The 20,563-nt window shown below is 39.7% G+C and overlaps 1 protein-coding gene and 1 long non-coding RNA gene across 6 annotated transcripts in view; one reads left to right on the top strand and one right to left on the bottom strand.

Moving 5' to 3' along the window:
- The window catches only part of kcnip3b (Kv channel interacting protein 3b, calsenilin), a 79,819-nt gene that overhangs the window by 21,313 nt on the left and 37,943 nt on the right, over positions 1 to 20,563 (top strand). For 3 of the 5 annotated variants that reach the window (XM_047382594.1, XM_047382593.1, XM_047382592.1), the window contains one exon: positions 1,756 to 1,930. In XM_047382594.1, coding sequence (XP_047238550.1) covers positions 1,756 to 1,930 — 175 coding nt within the window. Of the gene's footprint in view, positions 1 to 1,755; positions 1,931 to 15,133; positions 15,407 to 20,563 lie in introns of those variants that run through there. The other 2 variants (XM_047382598.1, XM_047382596.1) reach the window with 2 other exon arrangements.
- Positions 1,827 to 15,263, bottom strand: LOC124878582. The gene is made up of 3 exons (XR_007040825.1): positions 15,153 to 15,263; positions 14,131 to 14,163; positions 1,827 to 1,952 (listed from the first exon to the last, which is right to left on the bottom strand). It is a non-coding gene; the product is annotated as an uncharacterized LOC124878582 (long non-coding RNA).

Raw genomic sequence — 20,563 nt, 5'->3', positions numbered from 1 at the left:
GAGACTGCGGCAGAGGTTTAGTTTCCAGCAGGACAACATTCCAATAGCCAGAGCTACAGTGGAAGCTTAGTTCCAAGAATATTCAAGAATGGCCTAATCAAAGTCTTGACCAATTCATTTTAAATCCCTACTGCAACAAGACTTGATGGTCACAGATAGGTCACAGGTTTCATTTCACTCCATCCATCCATCCATCCATCCATCCATCCATGTAATTGCAGTAAAGGGTGGTTCTATGACGTGTTGACTCAGGTCCTCAAAATCCAAAGGCAAGTCACACTTCTTAGATTTCATTTTTAAAATTATGCACTACATTGTATTGGTCAGTCACAAAAAATATATTGTTTGTGCTTGTAATGTGATGGTCGTTTAAGGGGTGTAAATACTTTTGCAAGACACCGAATGCTGATATTCAATGACAGCATTCAGCTTTTCATTTTTTGCATTTCCCTTTCTAATTTTCTTCTCTGTTCATGTCGAAGCTGCACAGAAATCGTCTAAAATGTATTCCTCTATCAAAACAAATCCTTCTACTCCTCTATCTCACCATTCTCCGTTTTTCAGTTCTGACATTCAGCATTTTATTATGTGAATTGACTTTGGTTCTCCAAGAAACCTTGAAGAATCCCACTGTTCTCTCTTCTCCACCTTCCAGCAAAGGATTTGCATGATTAGACTCCCAAGGGATCAAATAGCCATTAAACATCCCCACTGTTTGTGTTCGTTTCCCTCCTACCATATCCCTTGTTCACTTTCCCCTCAATCATCCTTTCCTTTCCTCTTCTTCCAGCAGAACAAACAGAGCTGCTGTATGATCTGTGTTCCCCCTCTTTCATATTTCATCCCTGTGAATATGCGCGTGTTTATGGGTGTGTTTGTTATGGACGATCTCAGCAGGAGTGGCTAAATGAAGCTACTGGAAAGTTTAGGTCATTCTCAACACTGCAAAGCAGTGTTACCAGGGTAAGAAATAGAAAGGATGTTGGGATATTAATAAAAAACTGAAGTTCTTCTTCACTGATCAAAGGGGAGAAATGTTGAATATGAATGAGCTACAAGGGCTTGATCTTGCATAGTAGCATTCACAGGGATAAATATAAAAACTGGTTTCTGAACTCTGCATTCTGCATTCTAAACTGACAGCTGTTTATGCTGCTAAAAAAACATTTAAAGGTCCTCACAGTCTTGGACTAGGTGAAGAAGAAGAAACAATTGCGTTTTCAGTATTTTTACGGTCTCCAGGCATCGTCAGTAAAGGTGTCGTCAGCATTTCTGGATGCACATTCAAACACAGAGCTCATTTCTTTCCCCTAAAAGGACTTATCATTGTGAAACCAGTCTTCGTAGCATTACTGTTTCTCTTGAATAAAAACGAAAAGGTCCAGTTTGGATATTTAGAATTTATATGCAGTGAGTCACTTATCATTTCTATGTATGGCTTTCAAGCAGCAACACTGTTGAATTTGAACCCCTGTTGAACCTCTAGTTTTCATTCTTTTCATGTCCAATACCTGACCTCAATAATACAGCAGAGTGCAAATATGTTCTTACAATCTTTTAAAAGTTTGTTTTCATCAATACTTTCGTAGGTGCACAGCAAAATGCAGATAAGCTTAAATTACACATAGCACTGACAAGAAATTTAAAAAAAAATGTATTCCACATTAAAAAAAACGTAAATTAAGTAAAAGTTCCAAGGTTTCTGTAATAATTTGAATTTGCTTCTTTCCTCAATCGCTCCTCTCCTCCATCCAGGCGGATGGTAAGATGGTGGACGGGAGTCTTCTGGGAGATGCCAATGGCGTGGATCCTGCACCGGGCAGGGTGAAGGATTCAGGGAAGTGGCAGAAGCCGAGGTTCTCCAGGAAAGCTCTAATGAAGTGCTGCCTGGTGAAATGGATCATTGCCAGCACGCAGCCGCAGGAAAAAGGTGAGACGAGACAAAAACAGACCTGGAACGAGAGCTTGTGAGACTGACAGGAATGAATACGTGGCAGCTGTTTTTGTCTTGAATGTGATTGAATTGATTGTTGATAGATGGATGGAGACGCCTGTGGACTCCACTGACTTATTGTGTCTGGCAGTAGACCTCAGGGGTGAAGTATCCAGAGATCATTGAACTGCATATACTCATTTATCAGATATGTCAGTTGAGCATTAACTTTCTTTACACATCTCATAAGTGCCTCTTTTCAGTTTTCTGCTAATCCTTTCTGCTGTTTATGCAAGAAGACACACATTTTCCACTCTTAAAGGCTAAAAAAATTTTAAGATTGTTCTGAGTTACACACTTTGTCAACACTGTCATGTGATAACATGCATGGAACCTTGTCATTACTGAAAGGTTATTAGTATCAGCATGGAAATGCATTGAAAATAAGCCTAACTTAGCTGAAAAAAACCAGTATTAAAAAACAGTATTAAGGGTCAAGACAACTTTATTTGCAGCAGGTATATTCAGGGTACAGATCTAAATAACCCCATTTTATACAGAAGAAATTATGTTTTTGCAAGAAATAAAATTGTTTTCTCCTCAGGTGAAAATTCTGGTGCATTTTAAATTTCGTGCATTAGAGAAAATCACCTAAAGGGAGCAGAATATAACTGCTGCAGCAAGCTTGGTGCAATGAAGAGATATATGGACACCTCAGCAACCCTGAAAAGGACAAAATCTTCAATGTGCTCTGTTATTGGCAAAATTTAAAAACTAATCAGGACTTACTGTTAATTTGACAGGTCTCAGTCTTGGTTCCTCCACTGGAGGGTCTTAGTGCTCCATCCAGTGGTCCAGTTGTAATGGTACATGATTAATATAGGGTACAGTTCAGTCTGCCTGAACTCCAAGTTGCTGTTGCTGCTTAATTACTCTTATTTAGTCGTTCTCTTCTATGTTCTAGTTGATGTCCTCTCTGATCTTCTATCGATCTTCTGACTAGATTTTCCTCTGTCACTGTTATAAATGTGCACTGAAATTTGTTTTATTTCCTGATACCTGCTTTTTTTTTTTGCTCTTCTTGGAATTGTTTTCACGTTTTTTCACAATTTCTCCATCTTGTGTCTGTTGTTTATTATGTTTTAAGAGTAATATTGCAATTTCATATTTCTCTAATATCATGCAGTAATCTGCATGATATACAGTTTGCATCCTATGTATAAAATAAAAAAACGTTTCCTGATTTAGTCTATGGAGCTAAATTGGGGCTTTATGGCCCCAATTTGTACAAAAGAAAAACATTTGAACTTGAAAAATAAAAGTTTCTTCAAACGAAAAAAAAATGAACCTGAAAAATAAAAGTTTGTTGAAAAGAAAAAAATTTGAGCCTGAAAAATAATTTTGAACCTGCCCCAAAAAAATTTGAAAACTGGGAAAAAAAAAGTTTTGCAACTGAAATAAAAACATGTGAAACTTATGGAGCTAAATTGGGGCCATAAAGTTTGTTCAAACAAAAGAAATTTGAACCTGAAAAATAAGTTTGTTCAAAAGAAAAAAATTTAAACCTGAAAAATAAAAGTTTGTTAAAAAAAACAAAAACATTTGAACCTGAAAAATTATTTTGAACCTCCCCCCCAAAAAAATGTGAAAACTGAAAAAAACGTTTTGCAACTGAAAAAAACAGATGTGAAACTGGAAAAAAAAAGTTCAAAACTACTTTTCAGATTCAAGTTTTTGTTTTCGAACTTGCAGATGTTTTTTTCGGCTTCAAACTTCTGGCCCTGTTTTGGCATGGGGGGCGGGGCCTCAGATCACAGGGATGTGGAATCATGACTGACAGCTCAACTCAGCGGCTGAACAACATATTCCCAGCTGTTGCATTAAGGGACCGTGGGAACTGTGATTATCTGTAAAATATCATCGATAGTCTATATATATGTGATTGAAAGATAACATGCTTCACCGATAGAAGCAGCTTACGTGAATACACGATGCGCATCTCAGAAGAGAAAATATGATCTTGACAGATTTGCACAGCATTTTAAGTCCATGTTGGAGATTTCCCATGCTCTCAACATAAAGAAAAAGAACCGCTAGCATAAACGGCGGGAATGAAACCAGATGCAAAACGAACCGGTATTTTCCGAATATCCTTGCATAATTAAGCCTGGACTTGTTTTCACATGGACTGGACTCGGGTTTCGGTTTCTGGTGCATTTTTGATTAAAACTTGTTTGGTCTTCAGTTAGTGAAGTGACACAGTCAGGGGGAAACTGGCATTCGGGGCAACCGGGGAAATCCCCGTTGGACTGCTGGCTTAGTGGGACGGAACCACCGTTTTATATATATATATATACCGGGGTTGGACAATGAAATTTAAACACCCGGTTTTAGACCACAATAATTTATTAGTATGGTGTAGGGCCTCCTTTTGCGGCCAATACAGCGTTAATTCGTCTTGGGAATGACATATACAAGTCCTGCACAGTGGTCACAGGGATTTTAAGCCATTCTTCTTGCAGGATAGTGGCCAGGTCACTACGTGATACTGGTGGAGGAAAACGTTTCCCGACTTGCTCCTCCAAAACACCCCAAAGTGGCTCAATAATATTTAGATCTGGTGACTGTGCAGGCCATGGGAGATGTTCAACTTCACTTTCATGTTCATCAAACCAATCTTTCACCAGTCTTGCTGTGTGTATTGGTGCATTGTCATCCTGATACACGGCACCGCCTTCAGGATACAATGTTTGAACCATTGGATGCACGTGGTCCTCAAGAATGGTTCGGTAGTCCTTGGCAGTGACGCGCCCATCTAGCACAAGTACAGGTCCTTCTCAAAAAATTAGCATATTGTGATAAAGTTCATTATTTTCTGTAATGTAATGATGAAAATTTAATATTCATATATTTTAGATTCATTGCACACTAACTGAAATATTTCAGGTCTTTTATTGTCTTAATACGGATGATTTTGGCATACAGCTCATGAAAACCCAAAATTCCTATCTCACAAAATTAGCATATTTCATCCGACCAATAAAAGAAAAGTGTTTTTAATACAAAAAACCTCACCCTTCAAATAATCATGTACAGTTATGCACTCAATACTTGGTCGGGAATCCTTTGGCAGAAATAACTGCTTCAATGCGGCATGGCATGGAGGCAATCAGCCTGTGGCACTGCTGAGGTCTTATGGAGGCCCAGGATGCTTCGATAGCGGCCTTTAGCTCATCCAGAGTGTTGGGTCTTGAGTCTCTCAACGTTCTCTTCACAATATCCCACAGATTCTCTATGGGGTTCAGGTCAGGAGAGTTGGCAGGCCAATTGAGCACAGTTATACCATGGTCAGTAAACCATTTACCAGTGGTTTTGGCACTGTGAGCAGGTGCCAGGTCGTGCTGAAAAATTAAATCTTCATCTCCATAAAGCTTTTCAGCAGATGGAAGCATGAAGTGCTCCAAAATCTCCTGATAGCTAGCTGCATTGACCCTGCCCTTGATAAAACACAGTGGACCAACACCAGCAGCTGACACGGCACCCCAGACCATCACTGACTGTGGGTACTTGACACTGGACTTCTGGCATTTTGGCATTTCCTTCTCCCCAGTCTTCCTCCAGACTCTGGCACCTTGATTTCCGAATGACATGCAGAATCTGCTTTCATCCGAAAAAAGTACTTTGGACCACTGAGCAACAGTCCAGTGCTGCTTCTCTGTAGCCCAGGTCTGGGGAATGCGGCACCTGTAGCCCATTTCCTGCACACGCCTGTGCACGGTGGCTCTGGATGTTTCTACTCCAGACTCAGTCCACTGGTTCCGCAGGTCCCCCAAGGTCTGGAATCGGCCCTTTTCCACAATCTTCCTCAGGGTCCGGTCACCTCTTCTCGTTGTGCAGCGTTTTCTGCCACACTTTTTCCTTCCCACAGACTTCCCACTGAGGTACCTTGATACAGCACTCTGGGAACAGCCTATTCGTTCAGAAATTTCTTTCTGTGTCTTACCCTCTTGCTTGAGGGTGTCAATAGTGGCCTTCTGGACAGCAGTCAGGTCGGCAGTCTTACCCATGATTGGGGTTTTGAGTGATGAACCAGGCTGGGAGTTTTAAAGGCCTCAGGAATCTTTTCCAGGTGTTTAGAGTTAACTCGTTGATTCAGATGATTAGGTTCATAGCTCGTTTAGAGACCCTTTTAATGATATGCTAATTTTGTGAGATAGGAATTTTGGGTTTTCTTGAGCTGTATGCCAAAATCATCCGTATTAAGACAATAAAAGACTTGAAATATTTCAGTTAGTGTGCAATGAATCTAAAATATATGAATGTTAAATTTTCATCATGACATTATGGAAAATAATGAACTTTATCACAATATGCTAATATTTTGAGAAGGACCTGTATTGGGCCAAGGGAATGCCATGATATGGCAGTCCAAACCATCACCCATGCTTCACTCTGGGCATGCAACAGTCTGGGTGGTACGCTTCTTTTGGGCTTCTCCATACCGTAACTCTCCCGGATGTGGGGAAAACAGTAAAGGTGGACTCATCAGAGAACAATACATGTTTCACATTCTCCACATCCCAAGATTTGCACTCTTTGCACTATTGAAACCGACGTTTGGCATTGGCATGAGTGACCAAAGGTTTGGCTATAGCAGCCCGGCCGTGTATATTGACCCTGTGGAGCACCCGACGGACAGTTCTGGTGGAAACAGGAGAGTTGAGGTGCACATTTAATTCTGCCGTGATTTGGGCAGCCGGGGTTTTATGCTTTTTGGATACAATCCGGGTTAGCACCCGAACATCCCTTTAAGACAGTTCCTCTTGCGTCCACAGTTAATCCTGTTGGATGTGGTTGGTCCTTCTTGGTGGTATGCTGACATTACCCTGGATACCGTGGCTCTTGATACATCATAAAGACTTGCTGTCTTGGTCACAGATGCGCCAGTAAGACGTGCACCAACAATTTGTCCTCTCTTGAACTCTGGTATGTCACCCATAATGTTGTGTGCATTTCAATATTTTGAGCAAAACTGTGCTCTTACCCTGCTAATTGAACCTTCACACTCTGCTCTTACTGGTGCAATGAAGACTGGCTACCAGGCTGGTCCAATTTAGCCATGAAACCTCCCACACTAAAATGACAGGTGTTTCAGTTTCATTGTCCAACCCTCCTGTATATCTATATGTATATATATATATATATAAATGATTTAACATAGTTAACTTAGTGTATGTCAACTACTCATTTTGAAAAAAGTTAAAACATTCTCTAAAAATCCCCCCCCTTCAATATTCTGGCATCAGGTGAATAGAGATGACTTGGTGGGTGCAATGTGGCTCAGTGGTAGTGCAGGTGCAGCATATCTAGAGACTATAGTCCTCGAAGCAGCTGTCCTGGGTTTGATTCCCGACCTCAGGTCATTTACTGCATGTTTTGCCATTTTTCCTGTCAAACAACCAATGAATGAAGGCCACTAGTGCCAAAATTATCTTTAAAGAAATTACTTTGCTATTTCCAAAGGTCCAAAAACAAGAAACGTTAAGCTTAATTTAATATTAAACAGGGAAAATGTGATTAGCTCTTAATGATGATTTGCACAGAAGGGTCCTGTGTTACCGTGTCTACAAAGAAAATCAGAAACAGTAAAGAATCCCAAATGAATTGGTTAGCCCTCAAAGGAAAATCGGAAATCGGTATTGCCAGGAAAAGCCTGATTGGTGCCTATTTAATGTTAAAGTTTTCTTCTCAGCTTCAGACTCAGACAAATTGTTGTGGGTGTAAAACCGATAATCCTGACTTGAATAAACTGCATACAGGGGTTGGACAATGAAACTGAAACACCTGTCATTTTAGTGTGGGAGGTTTCATGGCTAAATTGGACCAGCCTGGTAGCCAGTCTTCATTGATTGCACATTGCACCAGTAAGAACAGAGTGTGAAGGTTCAATTAGCAGGGTAAGAGCACAGTTTTGCTCAAAATATTGAAATACACACAACATTATGGTTGACATATCAGAGTTCAAAAGAAGACAAATTGTTGGTGCACGTCTTGCTGGCGCATCTGTGACCAAGACAGCGAGTCTTTGTGATGTATCAAGAGCCACAGTATCCAGGGTAATGTCAGAATACCACCAAGAAGGATGAACCACATCCAACAGGATTAACTGTGGACGCAAGAGGAAGCTGTCTGAAAGGGATGTTCGGGTGCTAACCCGGATTGTATCCAAAAAACATAAAACCACAGCTGCCCAAATCACGGCAGAATTAAATGAGGACCTCAACTCTCCTGTTTCCACCAGAACTGTCCGTCAGGAGCTCCACAGGGTCAATATACATGGCCAGGCTGCTATAGCCAAACCTTTGGTCACTCATACCAATGCCAAACGTTGGTTTCAATGGTGCAAGGAGCGTAAATCTTGGGCTGTGGAGAATGTGAAACATGTATTGTTCTCTGATGAGTTCACCTTTACTGTTTTCCCCACATCCGGGAGAGTTACGGTGTGGAGAAGCCCCAAAGAAGCGTACCACCCAGACTGTTGCATGCCCAGAGTGAAGCATGGGGGTGGATCAGTGATGGTTTGGGCTGCCATATCATGGCATTCCCTTGGCCCAATACTTGTGCTAGATGGGCGCGTCACTGCCAAGGACTACCGAACCATTCTTGAGGACCATGTGCATCCAATGGTTCAAACATTTTATCCTGAAGGCGGTGCCGTGTATCAGGATGACAATGCACCAATACACACAGCAAGACTGGTGAAAGATTGGTTTGATGAACATGAAAGTGAAGTTGAACATCTCCCATGGCCTGCATAGTCACCAGATCTAAATATTATTGAGCCACTTTGGGGTGTTTTGGAGGAGCAAGTCGGGAAACGTTTTCCTCCACCAGTATCACGTAGTGACCTGGCCACTATCCTGCAAGAAGAATGGCTTAAAATCCCTCTGACCACTGTGCAGGACTTGTATATGTCATTCCCAAGACGAATTAACGCTGTATTGGCCGCAAAAGGAGGCCCTACACCATACTAATAAATTATTGTGGTCTAAAACCAGGTGTTTCAGTTTCATTGTCCAACCCCTGTAAATACCATGCAGTTTTGAGTAAACCAAATAAGTGATTATTACTTTCATGTCCTGGTACAAGTTCAACTCCACATCTTAGGTAAATAGGTGAGAGACTGAAATTTGACGCTGTGTCTTGTCAGTCTATTTTTACACACTTTCAAGTTTTACATATTTTTCCTACATATGTTTACACAGCCTTCTCTGAGATATGCTCTTGTTACATGTGATTTCCTCACTGTAAAAAGGATTTTTTTTCTAAAGGATATTTACAATCTTTTAGATCTTTTACTCCATGTCTTTGTTTCTAGAATCATTAAAATCTAGTCCATGTTGGAGAATAACAGCAGGACCTTGCGAGGAGAAAATATGCCAGTGGTGAGCTCTCTTTTCTAAGGTCGGCAGTGCAGAGGAAATGGAGACTGAGCATTGGCAGTCGTCAAACCCTCAACTCAATAATGGCAAGCAGCTAAAAATAGCATCACTGAGATGGAACTGCGTATCAGCAGAAAGGCAGAGGTGGTGGTTGGTGGTTTAGGTGTGAAGAGGTCAAAGCAATGAGAAGGAATTGAGCCGCAAAACTGCCCGCTCTAATAGACTGCTGGATGTGAAGCACTGCAGCTCAGTGTTTGTAGAAAAAAAAAGAAGAAACACTTTGAGAATGAGGAGGCTAATGTTTAAATTGTATGCAGATGATATCTTGACCTTCTGTACAGTTAGTATTTATTTCTACTGTAGGATTGGTCAATTCTTTACATCTGTTTCATGACAGGAAATATTTCTTAACAGCTGAGTTTGTCTTTCTTTGTGAATGAAGGCAAAGTGTTGTAGGTCCCTCTCAGCCAGCTGACAGAAACATGTGGCATCTCAAAAACTGTAAAAACATTATAATGGAAAATGTACAGTTTTGTTACCAAAGGTTTTTAAAACCTTGATACAGGCAACCGTCCCATGACAAGATGATGGTTGATGATGGTTTTGTTTTTTTGATTTCTTGACAATTGATTGTAAATTTTCCATAATGTTTTCCCCACCCATACCATTGCTGCCTGATATAGAATCAAGAAATCACTTAAATAGGATATGTCTGTCAACAGCAATTAAGCTTAAAGATCACAAAAAAGAACACCATCATACCCAGATTTTTTTAAAGAATTCACGAAGGCATGAGAAAATTGACATCTATCAGTCTGGAAACGGTTACAAGTCCTGAGAACTCTAGTGAATCACAAATGGGGCAAAAATGGAACAGTGGTGAACCTTCCCGGGAGTGGCTGGCCTACCACGGTTACTCCAAGAGCGCATCAACGGCTCATCCAGAAGGTCACAAAACAACCCAGAACTAGATCTAAAGAACAGCAGGCCTCACTTACCGTAGTTAAGGTCAGTGTCCAGGATTCAACAATATCAACAAGACTGAGCAAAACTGGCACGGTCTAAAACAAATAAATCTGAGAGATGGAAAACAAACTTTCATGCCACTGGATAAAGCCCCAGGTTTTCTGCTTTTAACGTAAAATATAGTAGTTTGCAGCTCTTTGTTTTTTTGTGTCCACTCTACTACAGCCTTGCTTCTATGGTTTAAAATACAGTAGTGATAAAGTACATCTTCATATGCTGAGGTTTTATGCATTTTATACACACCTGTTGTTTTGTGGGTGTACTTAGTCTTTCGTTTCAATTTTTGTTTTTAGCATATAACAAAATTGGAAATCTGTGGTGTTTGGTTTAGTTCTCTTGGGGTTGGTTCAGGTAATTTTAGAAGCTGTTTAAGATCGGATTAATTATACATTAAAACCCTAGAGTGGTGCAGTTATGACACTGTTTTTTTAATAAAAAGGACATCAGAACAAATTGCTACAAATGCCAAGCTTTGGATTTTGTAACAAAATATTTGTAGGGTTCGTGACTTACACGACTAATTTTAGAGCCAGTGCTCATTGCAGGAGGTCCTAAGATGACCTGTCAGGTCAGTGAATCAAAAGGGGACATTTGGTGTTCCCCTCTAGTTTGTCCTGATGTTTCTTCATGTGGAAGAAGCTTTTAGCAGCATATTCAGACTTGATGCTGTCAAATGGGTGACGACTAAAACTGTGATCTTTTTTAGCACATACCTTCCTACATATTTGCTGCAGCTCAGTCTTACAGCAAAGTAGGAGACATTTAGGTAAAAGGGAAGCTTAAAGTATATTTTAGAAATGAAAAAAAAAAAATCAAAAACAGAAACACTGCCCGTAATTTGGGATAAAGTGAAAGTGGTAAAACATTTATTTACATGCGCAATGGATTTTTGATGAATCTGAAATAATGAAGGGAATGTGGTGCTGGCAGCTCTGTTGCTATTCTCTTCTCTTCTATTCTATTCTATTCTCTTGCTTGTCAGCACGTATCTGGTATATTTTCTTATTCCTCTTCCACACGTTGTTGTTTCTAAACTAAAGTGACCTTAACTAGCTGGCCACAAACAGAAAATCTTTTTAAGATGTGCCCAGATTGTGTTTTTGTCTTATCCTGGCTATCTAAGACTGCCTCTTCAAGGTGACATCCATCTCCGCTAATGGCCAGTGGGCTGCCAGTATCCTGAGCCAAGAAATGTGTTTTTTTAAGCTGATGGTCATCCCATTATCTTTTGAATTTTCCACATGTATGTTTTCATTCATTCATTCATCTTCTATACTGCTTATTCCATAGTAGGTCCATCATTTTTAAAGGTGCAATATTTTTTTCTGCAAAGACGGTTTCACTTCTAATCCAAAAATTAAGAGTGAAACTGTCAGCAGTCTGAATTATAGTAATGTAAGCTTTTAAAGCTTTAAACTCTTTATGTTTTTTGTGTTTTTTTTTAACAAAAGAGACTGGGATTGGATTAGAAGATTTGTATATTCTTAAACCCAGGATTACTTGATGTTTTACTCGTAACACAGTGTGTTTGCAGTGTTGTATTAATACTTTTGCGAGGTTAAGTACTTCTTCCACAGTTTATATCGAAATATCAAAAGCAGTCCATTCATTTTGAGGTATGATTATTATTGTGAAACATTCAACCTTAAGGAAGCCTTACTTCATGAATAAATAGAGGTTATTTAATGAGACATTTAACTGGACATTTATCACTGCTACGTTTTCCCACTCTGTCCTTGTCCCAGTCTTTATGTCCCTTTCTTTTTTATTAATCTGACATTATTGTTCTACTTTTTCTTTCAACCAAACACGTCTTCTCATCAGCCCAATTGATCAACACTTAATATTTCTCACTTTTTCTTTTTATCCAAACTATTTTTCTATGTCCCAATTCATTTTTTTGTTTATTTTTTTGTTTTCATCAGTCCTGTTCATTTTGCTGCAAATCTTCTGCTGTTTCCTATTGTGCCAGATTCTCCATTGGCATGATGTGCAGAGACAGGTGAGGACGCCTCAGGCTCCACTGTTTACACATCCTCTTGAGGGAGACAGCAGGAGGTGGCAGGAGTTCACAATGGATGCTCCCTGTTGAGGGAAATTTGCTTCATTTTCCTTCCTGCTAGTTTTGGCTTTTCTGCATTGTCTGTCCTCTTGACAGTTTACTTGAATCTCCATAATTGAGCCAAGCTCAGGTTGCTTTGGGTCTCCACTGGTTCATTATTTGAATTCTGCCTTCAGCATGAAAGAAAAGAAGTGATAAGTATTTAGATGTTGGATGAAGGGTAGGTTTTATAAAGTTCCTTCTCTAATTATGCTGCTGAGACCGGCTTTGAACTTGCCCAGATTAGGCGGATTCATGGGACGGAGATAACCTGCATTGAAAGTGAGGCTGAGTTCGGTTTTAATTGGAACACATAAAGCAGATAGATTTTCTGCTCCTGCAGATATTGCAGAAGTGGAGGTCCTTTGATGATCTTTTCCGAGGCTCAGGTAGGAAGTTTTAGAGGGTACAGAGGAAGTTTAAACACCTGGGGTGCTGTTTATTGAGTGTGGAGAGGGCACTTCCTGTCGAGATAGTGTGCAACACAAAATCACATTCTCATCCTCAGTCCATGGAGGATCCTTTTTGAAAACACTGAGTGGTTTAATCATCTCTCTGTGGTGTAGACACTCAAAAATCACTGCTGGATCTAAATGTGCGCTCGCTGTGTAGATCACTTCATGTTTAGTACAGAGTTGTGTGTTTTTTTTATCACAGAGATTTCTTTGAGGCTTGTTTTTTTTTCTGTTTGAGTGACCTTTCATCATCAAACAAAGAAAAAGATGAAGCTCAGCTCACTTTAAACTTTAATCCTGAGTTTAAGTACCCTCCAGTGGCCAGATAGGCTATTACAAGCTATTTTTGTGTTATGTTATTAATCTAATAGTCTAATAGTAGCACTTTATTTGTATAATATCTACTCATTGTTGAACTCAGAAAAGACTGAAACCCTCGTTACTGAGCACTGCCAACCTACAATAAAGCAACATCTCAATGCATTAAATTCATCTGTTCAGCCAGGCCTCAGAAACCTTGGTTTTATTGTAACAGTATTTTACCTGTTCAAATAAGAAGGAGCTTAAACACCTGCATGCTGTCCAGAAAGCACACAAAAAAAGAGGGAAGACCTCGCATCCATATTAGTGGCTCTGCTCTGGTTCTGCTACATTTCTGACCTCTTACCTCAGGTTGTCTAGGATCTGTTCAGAGGTTATTAGTGACATCTGAGACTCATTTTAAGATCAGAGGAGACATTTTTTCCCCAGGTTTTAGAAAATGTTCCCTCCCTCTTGATTCTGTTGAGTTCTTTATACAGCAGCCGAAGACGTTTTTTTGTTTTAACAGATTTTTATGCTTGTAAAGGCTTGATCTTGTAGCGTTTGTTTCATGTTTTAATCTGTTTTTGTATGTTTTTGCATTTTGTGCCTGTTTTTAATAAGTGCTTGTTTTTTCCTTGCATCTATCTTCTATGATGCACTTTGTCGGCATACCTTTGAAGATTGCTGAATAAATAATCTTCACTTTTGTACTTAATGTTACATGAGGTGGGTTTTGCACACTTTTATCTATGCTGTTTGATTGCTGCTCATGAGAAGCCACAAACCCACAGCCGTTTAATGATCAATAGTCCCACATTATGTAATTCTGAGGTGTGATGTCGCTCTTAAGGTGCAGTAAATGCAGAATACCTTGATCCTGCTTCTGTGTAGGTGGATTCTTCACTAAAAAATAAACAGAGAAAAGAAATTAGCCTGAGGAAATTGACATGACAGTAGAATTTATAATAATATAAAATTATTTCTAATCGTTAAAATATCCATTAGAATAGCATAGTCATTTGATTGTAGAAAATACCTTTGGAGTACAGAACTGGATGCCAGGCTTCCATTATACCATGACAAAATCTGTACCTTTGAGCATTTCGATGCAAACCAGAAGTACCTGATGTTTTCTATGCATTAAAATGCAGCATGTTAAATAAGAAAAAGTTATTATGTGGCATAAGATCATTTTTATCTAGTTGCCATGTTAATTGTTTTGGTGAGTGAAAACTGTAATTTTTAACATTCAAAGTGTAACAACAGTTGCTAAAAAACAGGTTTTATCTACACATTAAAATATACACTATTAGAAGAAAATCAACGTTGGAGGCCCTACAATTTGTGGAACGTTTGTGGACATTTTTTGGCATCGCAGGTATTCTGGTCAATAAAATATACTTTGTTGGAATGAAAAGGTTATTTAAGGTAGAAATACTCTTTTAGTATTAGCACCTAATTTAAGCCTGAAACAACAAAATATTCTGCTGTCTTCAAAAGGAATATTTCACAGACTACCCTGACTGTGATATTTTTATCCATTCCTGAAAGGACGGAGCCGTGCTTGTTTTCCAGAAAGCCACCGGAGTAGAAAGTTGGAGCTATAATACCGTTGAAAGTCTTACCTGTGTTTCGGTGCGCCGACCAGAAGGGAGGAAGGTAGAGAGATGACAGAAAAAGAAATAAATGGTTAGGTGTGCAATGTGTGTGATGTGAAAGGTCAGAAGCTCTTTACAGTGCCGTTTGATCCAGTCCACCTTTTTATCTCTTTCTGTCACACTGTGAGTCCGTCTCAGAAGCTCAAACAGATTTTGAAATATCACTGCTCAAAAAGCTTCTCATCCATACAGACTGCAACCTTCTCTCCACCCGTCACTTCTTACAGCACTCACCTCTGTCGGTGTGAGCTTTGCAATTTTCCACTTCTTTCGCTATCAGCTGTCATTTTCTGCCACCAGCAGCCTCCGTCACCGAGCTTTTAAAGTTCAGACCTTCAAAGTTGGACCTGTTTGGATCTTTGGTGGAAGTTGCAGCTACATGATGGGAGCAGTCATGGCGGCTTTCTCTGTGGAGGCCAGGAGGCGCCTCTCTCGGCCCAGCTGCCTCTCGCACTGCACTACCAGTGCAGCCAGGTACCATCGCTCAGGTAGGGGCACCTGGTCACTCCTCCAGCCTCTTCTCTTTCATTACAGACTTCTTTGACTGTCTCCTGTTTAAATGCTTAGTGTCGGGTCTGGACATTGACTTCCTCTTGCTGTATTCTGACTTTAAATATTGTTTAAAATATGCTGTTGTTGGTTGTTTGTTCATTGGACATCTAAATGCACATGAAGACCAAGGAAAACCTAATCTGATGTAACTAGTAAAATTAAATGGAAGAAATCACTGATAGTTATGTTTGAAAAGAATATCCCAGCGCTTTTTTGTATACAGACACATCTGCGCCCAATCAGCTCCTCCCAAAGGGTTTCTCTAGGATTCAGGTCTGGAGACTGAGATGACCATGGAAGGAGGTTGATTTTGTTTCTGATGAGCCATCTCTGTATTCTGTTGAAAGACCCAACGACGACCCAGTTTCAGTTCTGTGGTTGAGTCCCATGGATTTTTTTTACAGCTCCTAGTAGTTCAAAGAACTCCTGATGCCAGACACTCCACAAGGATGCCAAAGCCTTCAGTAAAGAAGCTGCCCCACAGCAGGCGAATCCTCCACCGTACTTAACAGTGGGCTTGAAATACTTTTCCTTTGAGGGAATATCATCAAAGGATTAATAAAGTTCCCATCCATCCATCCGTCCGTCCCTCTGTCCGCCCGTCTGTCCATCCAAAGAAAGTGAGAAAAAATTGTACTGATGGTAGGACAGACGCAACGTTTTTTCTTAGCATGACTCACAAAACACCAGTTGGCATGTAGATAGCAACTAATGGTTGTCATGGGAACCTGGTGACTCCAAGATGCCTTTATTTGTTGCAGTTCTCTAACTAAGAGCTTTGGAGATTTTATTTTTTACCCTCTCTCACTATCATACTCATTGTTTGTGGTGCCAAGATTAACATGTGTCCCTGTCCTGTCATGTCATGTGTTCTAAAGAACACAGAGCAGAACAACGTCTGTTTAAATGGTTTTAATGTGAAATGGTAAAGAAAAACAAGATGAAATCCTAAAAACCCTGGGAACATGGAGCCACAGAGGTATGAAGTCAATGGGCTTGGACCAGGCAGCAAACAGGGTAAATTACAGGAGGAACTAGTGGAGAGCAAAACAACTAGAGAGTATAAATACTGAGGGAGAGTGGAGAATGGACCAATGAACCAAGGGAGCTAATCAGCAGGGAATCAGAAGCAGCTGGTGGAAGGGAGACTGAAGGCAACTGAGAGAGAGTGACTAATTAATACAAATGAGCAAGGAGTCCAGAGAGGTAACATAAAACATCTAAGTGAACAGAAACAAGTAATGAGACTACCACAATAACATGAACAGGGACAAAACAGAAAATGCAAACTAAAATATCTAACACAGGAATCGAGAAGGAAAACAAATACCAAAATGAATCTAATAAACCTGAATGATGTAAAATTAAGCAAAAGAACATGGTAGTGCAGAGAAAGTAAACAGTACTCAAACTCAAAACCTGAAACATAGGCAGATCCTGACATGTTCAGCCTGTAGTGGCCTGTGACACATCTTTGTCCTGTCATATTTATACCCCCATGAAAATATGGGTTACTATTAAGAAATTCCTAGAAACTCTGATCAACTTCAGGAAGTGAATTTTAAATGTAAAAAAAAACTGCTTCAGTTTTATTTAATGTTACTACCTACTGTTTACTGTTAGGGCTACCAGCTGTTGTCGTACAACTGACTTTCTGGAAAATAAGTATATCTTAACACTGGATTTGTGCTTATTGAATAAATGTTCTCAAGTCAAATGTTGGAAATTTGATTTGGGTGCCAACAAACGAGTCTGAAAAGGCTTTAATCTCTTCAGTTTAATACTAAATGCCCAGCAGATGGCAGCCAAGTCCTCCACTATATTGTCACATTTAGAGAAAGACAACAACTCCCTTGATCCTTAGAAAACGTTTTGCTATTTTTTGATTAAGTCTTAGTTGTTTTTCATGTGAATAATCCACATTTTTACAAGATCATTCCAGTGCTTTTACTGTGTGAACTGTTCTTCATGTGTTTTTATTTTTTAATCCATTATATTGAATGAAGAGTGTTTGTGTAACATCTCTTAACCGCTTCAGTGTCTTCAGTCTTTTACCATTTCATTATCATGGATGCCATTTACACCACCCAGAGCTGTTATCTTCAGGCTGGACATGTCAAGGTTCAGATCAGAAACTGTGAGCTCTTGACATCCTCTTCAGATATTTTACTAAATAACTAAGATTGTAGGGCTGCATGGTGGTGCAGTTGGTAGCACTGTTGCCTTGCAGCAAGAAGGTCCTGGGTTCAATTCCCAACCTGGGGTCTTTCTGCATGGAGTTTGCATGTTCTCCCCATGCATGCATGGGTTCTCACCGGGTACTCCAGCTTCCTCCCACAGTCCACAGACATGCCTGTTAGGTTAATTGGTCACTCTAAATTGACCTTAGATGAATGAGTGTGTGCATGGTTGTTTGTGTGTTGCCCTGCGATGGACTGGCAGTCTGTCCAGGGTGTACCCTGCCTCTTGCCCATAGACTGCTGGAGATAGGCACCAGCTCCACTATGGAATAAGCAGTAGAAAATGACTGACTAAGATTGCAATTGTAAAAGCAGATCAATGTTAGAAATTTTAGAAGACTGTACTATACTGTACCATTATAGTACAGTCGCTGTTGATGATGTTTTTTATTGTTGTTGTACTGCTGTTAAATTTACTTGCTTGCATAATCAATTAATGAATTAATGCATGAATGATTTGATTCATTCATTCATTAAGTAATTAATTAAAACTAATCAAAGTTTGTCCTGATGCCACAAAGGACTAAACAAGCTGTGAAAAAGGTATGCTGGATCGGAAGCAAGCTTTAGCTAATGTTTGACTCCTAAACATTAAAAAATAAATCTAAAAAAAAAAACAAAATGTATCTGGAAAAGTATGGGATTAAAACGCAAAATGTAAGAGCCCAGATTCTGTCCTTAAAGTTCTGGCTCGGTTTGTCAGAAGTACAGGAGACCTCTTAAACCTTCAGTCCTTTCTGTTCCTTCTCCCCAAAATTCTCCTTCAGAACTACCTTCAGGTCAAGAGACTGCCAATTAGGACCACAATGTGATTTTCCTCTCGAACTACTTTTAGGATCTTTGATTAGCTTTATTGTTTTAGAATACGATCTCTTATTACCTTCTAACTTTGGAAACAAATATTGTGTAGCTTCATTATTTGTCTTGTAGATTGTAATTTATGTGTTAATTTCAAACATTTTGTGCATCAGTAATGAGTTTATATCGCTTAGCTTTAGATGTTTTCTTTCTCTTCAAGAAATAAAATAAAAGCACACCTCAAAAATTAGAGTATCGTGGCAAAGTTCAATACCTTTTGTCCACAATTTCAGAAAAAGAAACTCATATATACTTTCATTACACAAAAAGTTAAATATTTCAAGGCTTCATTCCTTGTCATTTTGGTTATAATGGCTTACAAATAATAAAAACAAAAAATCTGTATCTCAAAAAATTAGAGCATTACCTAAGATCAGTATAAAATGATATATTGAACAAAACGTTCAGAAAAGTATATTCATTTTTGTGCACTCAGTACTTTGTTTTGGCTCATTTTGCATGAATTACTGCATTAACACAGTGTGGCATAGAGGCGATCAGCCCATGGTTCTACTGAGGTGAGGTGGAAGCCCAGGTTTTTTTGATAGTGTCCTTTGGGTCATCTGCATTGTTGGGTCTGTTGGGTTTGGTTCAAGCTATGTAAATTCTGTGCCTCTCCACTCTTCCTACAGACTCTGGGACTTTTATTTCAAATAAAATGCAAACTTTCATCTAAGGAGAAGACTTTGACTACTGAGACACAGACCAGTTCTTTTTCTCTTTAGCCCAGGTAAGATGCTTCTGAGGTTATCTTTGGTTTGGAATTGAATGTGTTATAACGTTTTCACAATATTCTAAATTTGAGACACAGATTTTTTGGGTTTTCATTCTCTGTAACCCATAATCCTCAAAATTACAAGAAATAAAGACATTAAATGTTTCTCCCTATGTGTAATGAATCTATATGTGTCATCGTTTTATTTACTGCTTTGACCCACATTCAAAGGAACACTCAGGAGACGGAGAAAAGTTTAACAAGTTTATTTTTGTAGGAAAGGTTAATGGATCTGGAAACAGAACTCTGCACAGAAACGGAGGCTTGGTGAATAGGTTGCAACTGTAACTGGTAAAGTCTGTGGTTGAATGTGAGTTTGATGCTTATGGAAAGTGGAGAGGAGTTCAGCTCGAGGAGAGGATTATTCAGAGCCTGGAAAGGAAGGTTAGGAGCAGCTGCTTGGTCCAGAGTAAGCTCCTAGGTGAGCAGCTTAAATGACTGAGTTGATTTCGAAGTCGTTCAGCATTTCAACCCACGAGATGCTTCACCTTGAGTGTACCTTCAGGTGCTGGTGCCAGTGAGGATTGTTGGAGGGTGGGCAGGATTTGCTAGAAGCTGGTAGGTGTTGAGAACCCCAGGCAGTCAGCTGGGTCTTGATCCAGAAGGTCTTAAAGGTTTCTTTGTTCTTGGTTTGGTATGATCACTGGAACTGGAGCCAGTGCTTGGAAATAACCACAATGGCAAAACACTTAGGCACTGGAGTGCTGACTACCCAGCCTCTTTAAGCACCTGTCACCCTCTGGCACCGGCAGATCTGGCGGCATCAAGAGGTTAAACAGAGTAAGTAGCAGGCAAAAACAAAGCAAAACCCCAGGCTCTGACAATATGAAGATATATTCAATTCAATTCAATTCAAAGATACTTTATTGATCCCCGAGGGGAAATTAGAATTCCAGTACAACCCATCCAAACATACATCATGACACAAGACAAGGGGGACGGATCACCGAGGCTTTGCTGCCCACTCACAGGCGCTGCCCTTGCTAGATGAAAAAAGAGGCCACATTAGGAAAGTAGAGGAAAAAATCATATTTCACACTTTATTCTTAGCAGGATACAGTTTGAGATTGCAAAAAACCTCAGCACAAAGAAGCAACAAGTTTACAAAACAACATCATGCCGTGAACGGTGAAGGTGGTGTGAGGGGTGCATATGTTTATCTTGAGCATGTGTGTGTGTGCAAGTGAATGTGTGCAAGTAAGTCCATGAAGCACTGTCAC

Source organism: Girardinichthys multiradiatus, chromosome 12 (genome assembly GCF_021462225.1).
Source record: "Girardinichthys multiradiatus isolate DD_20200921_A chromosome 12, DD_fGirMul_XY1, whole genome shotgun sequence".
Taxonomy (NCBI): Eukaryota; Metazoa; Chordata; class Actinopteri; order Cyprinodontiformes; family Goodeidae; genus Girardinichthys; species Girardinichthys multiradiatus.
Note: the sequence above shows the minus strand (reverse complement) of the source record. Positions and strands in the feature narration are given on the sequence as shown.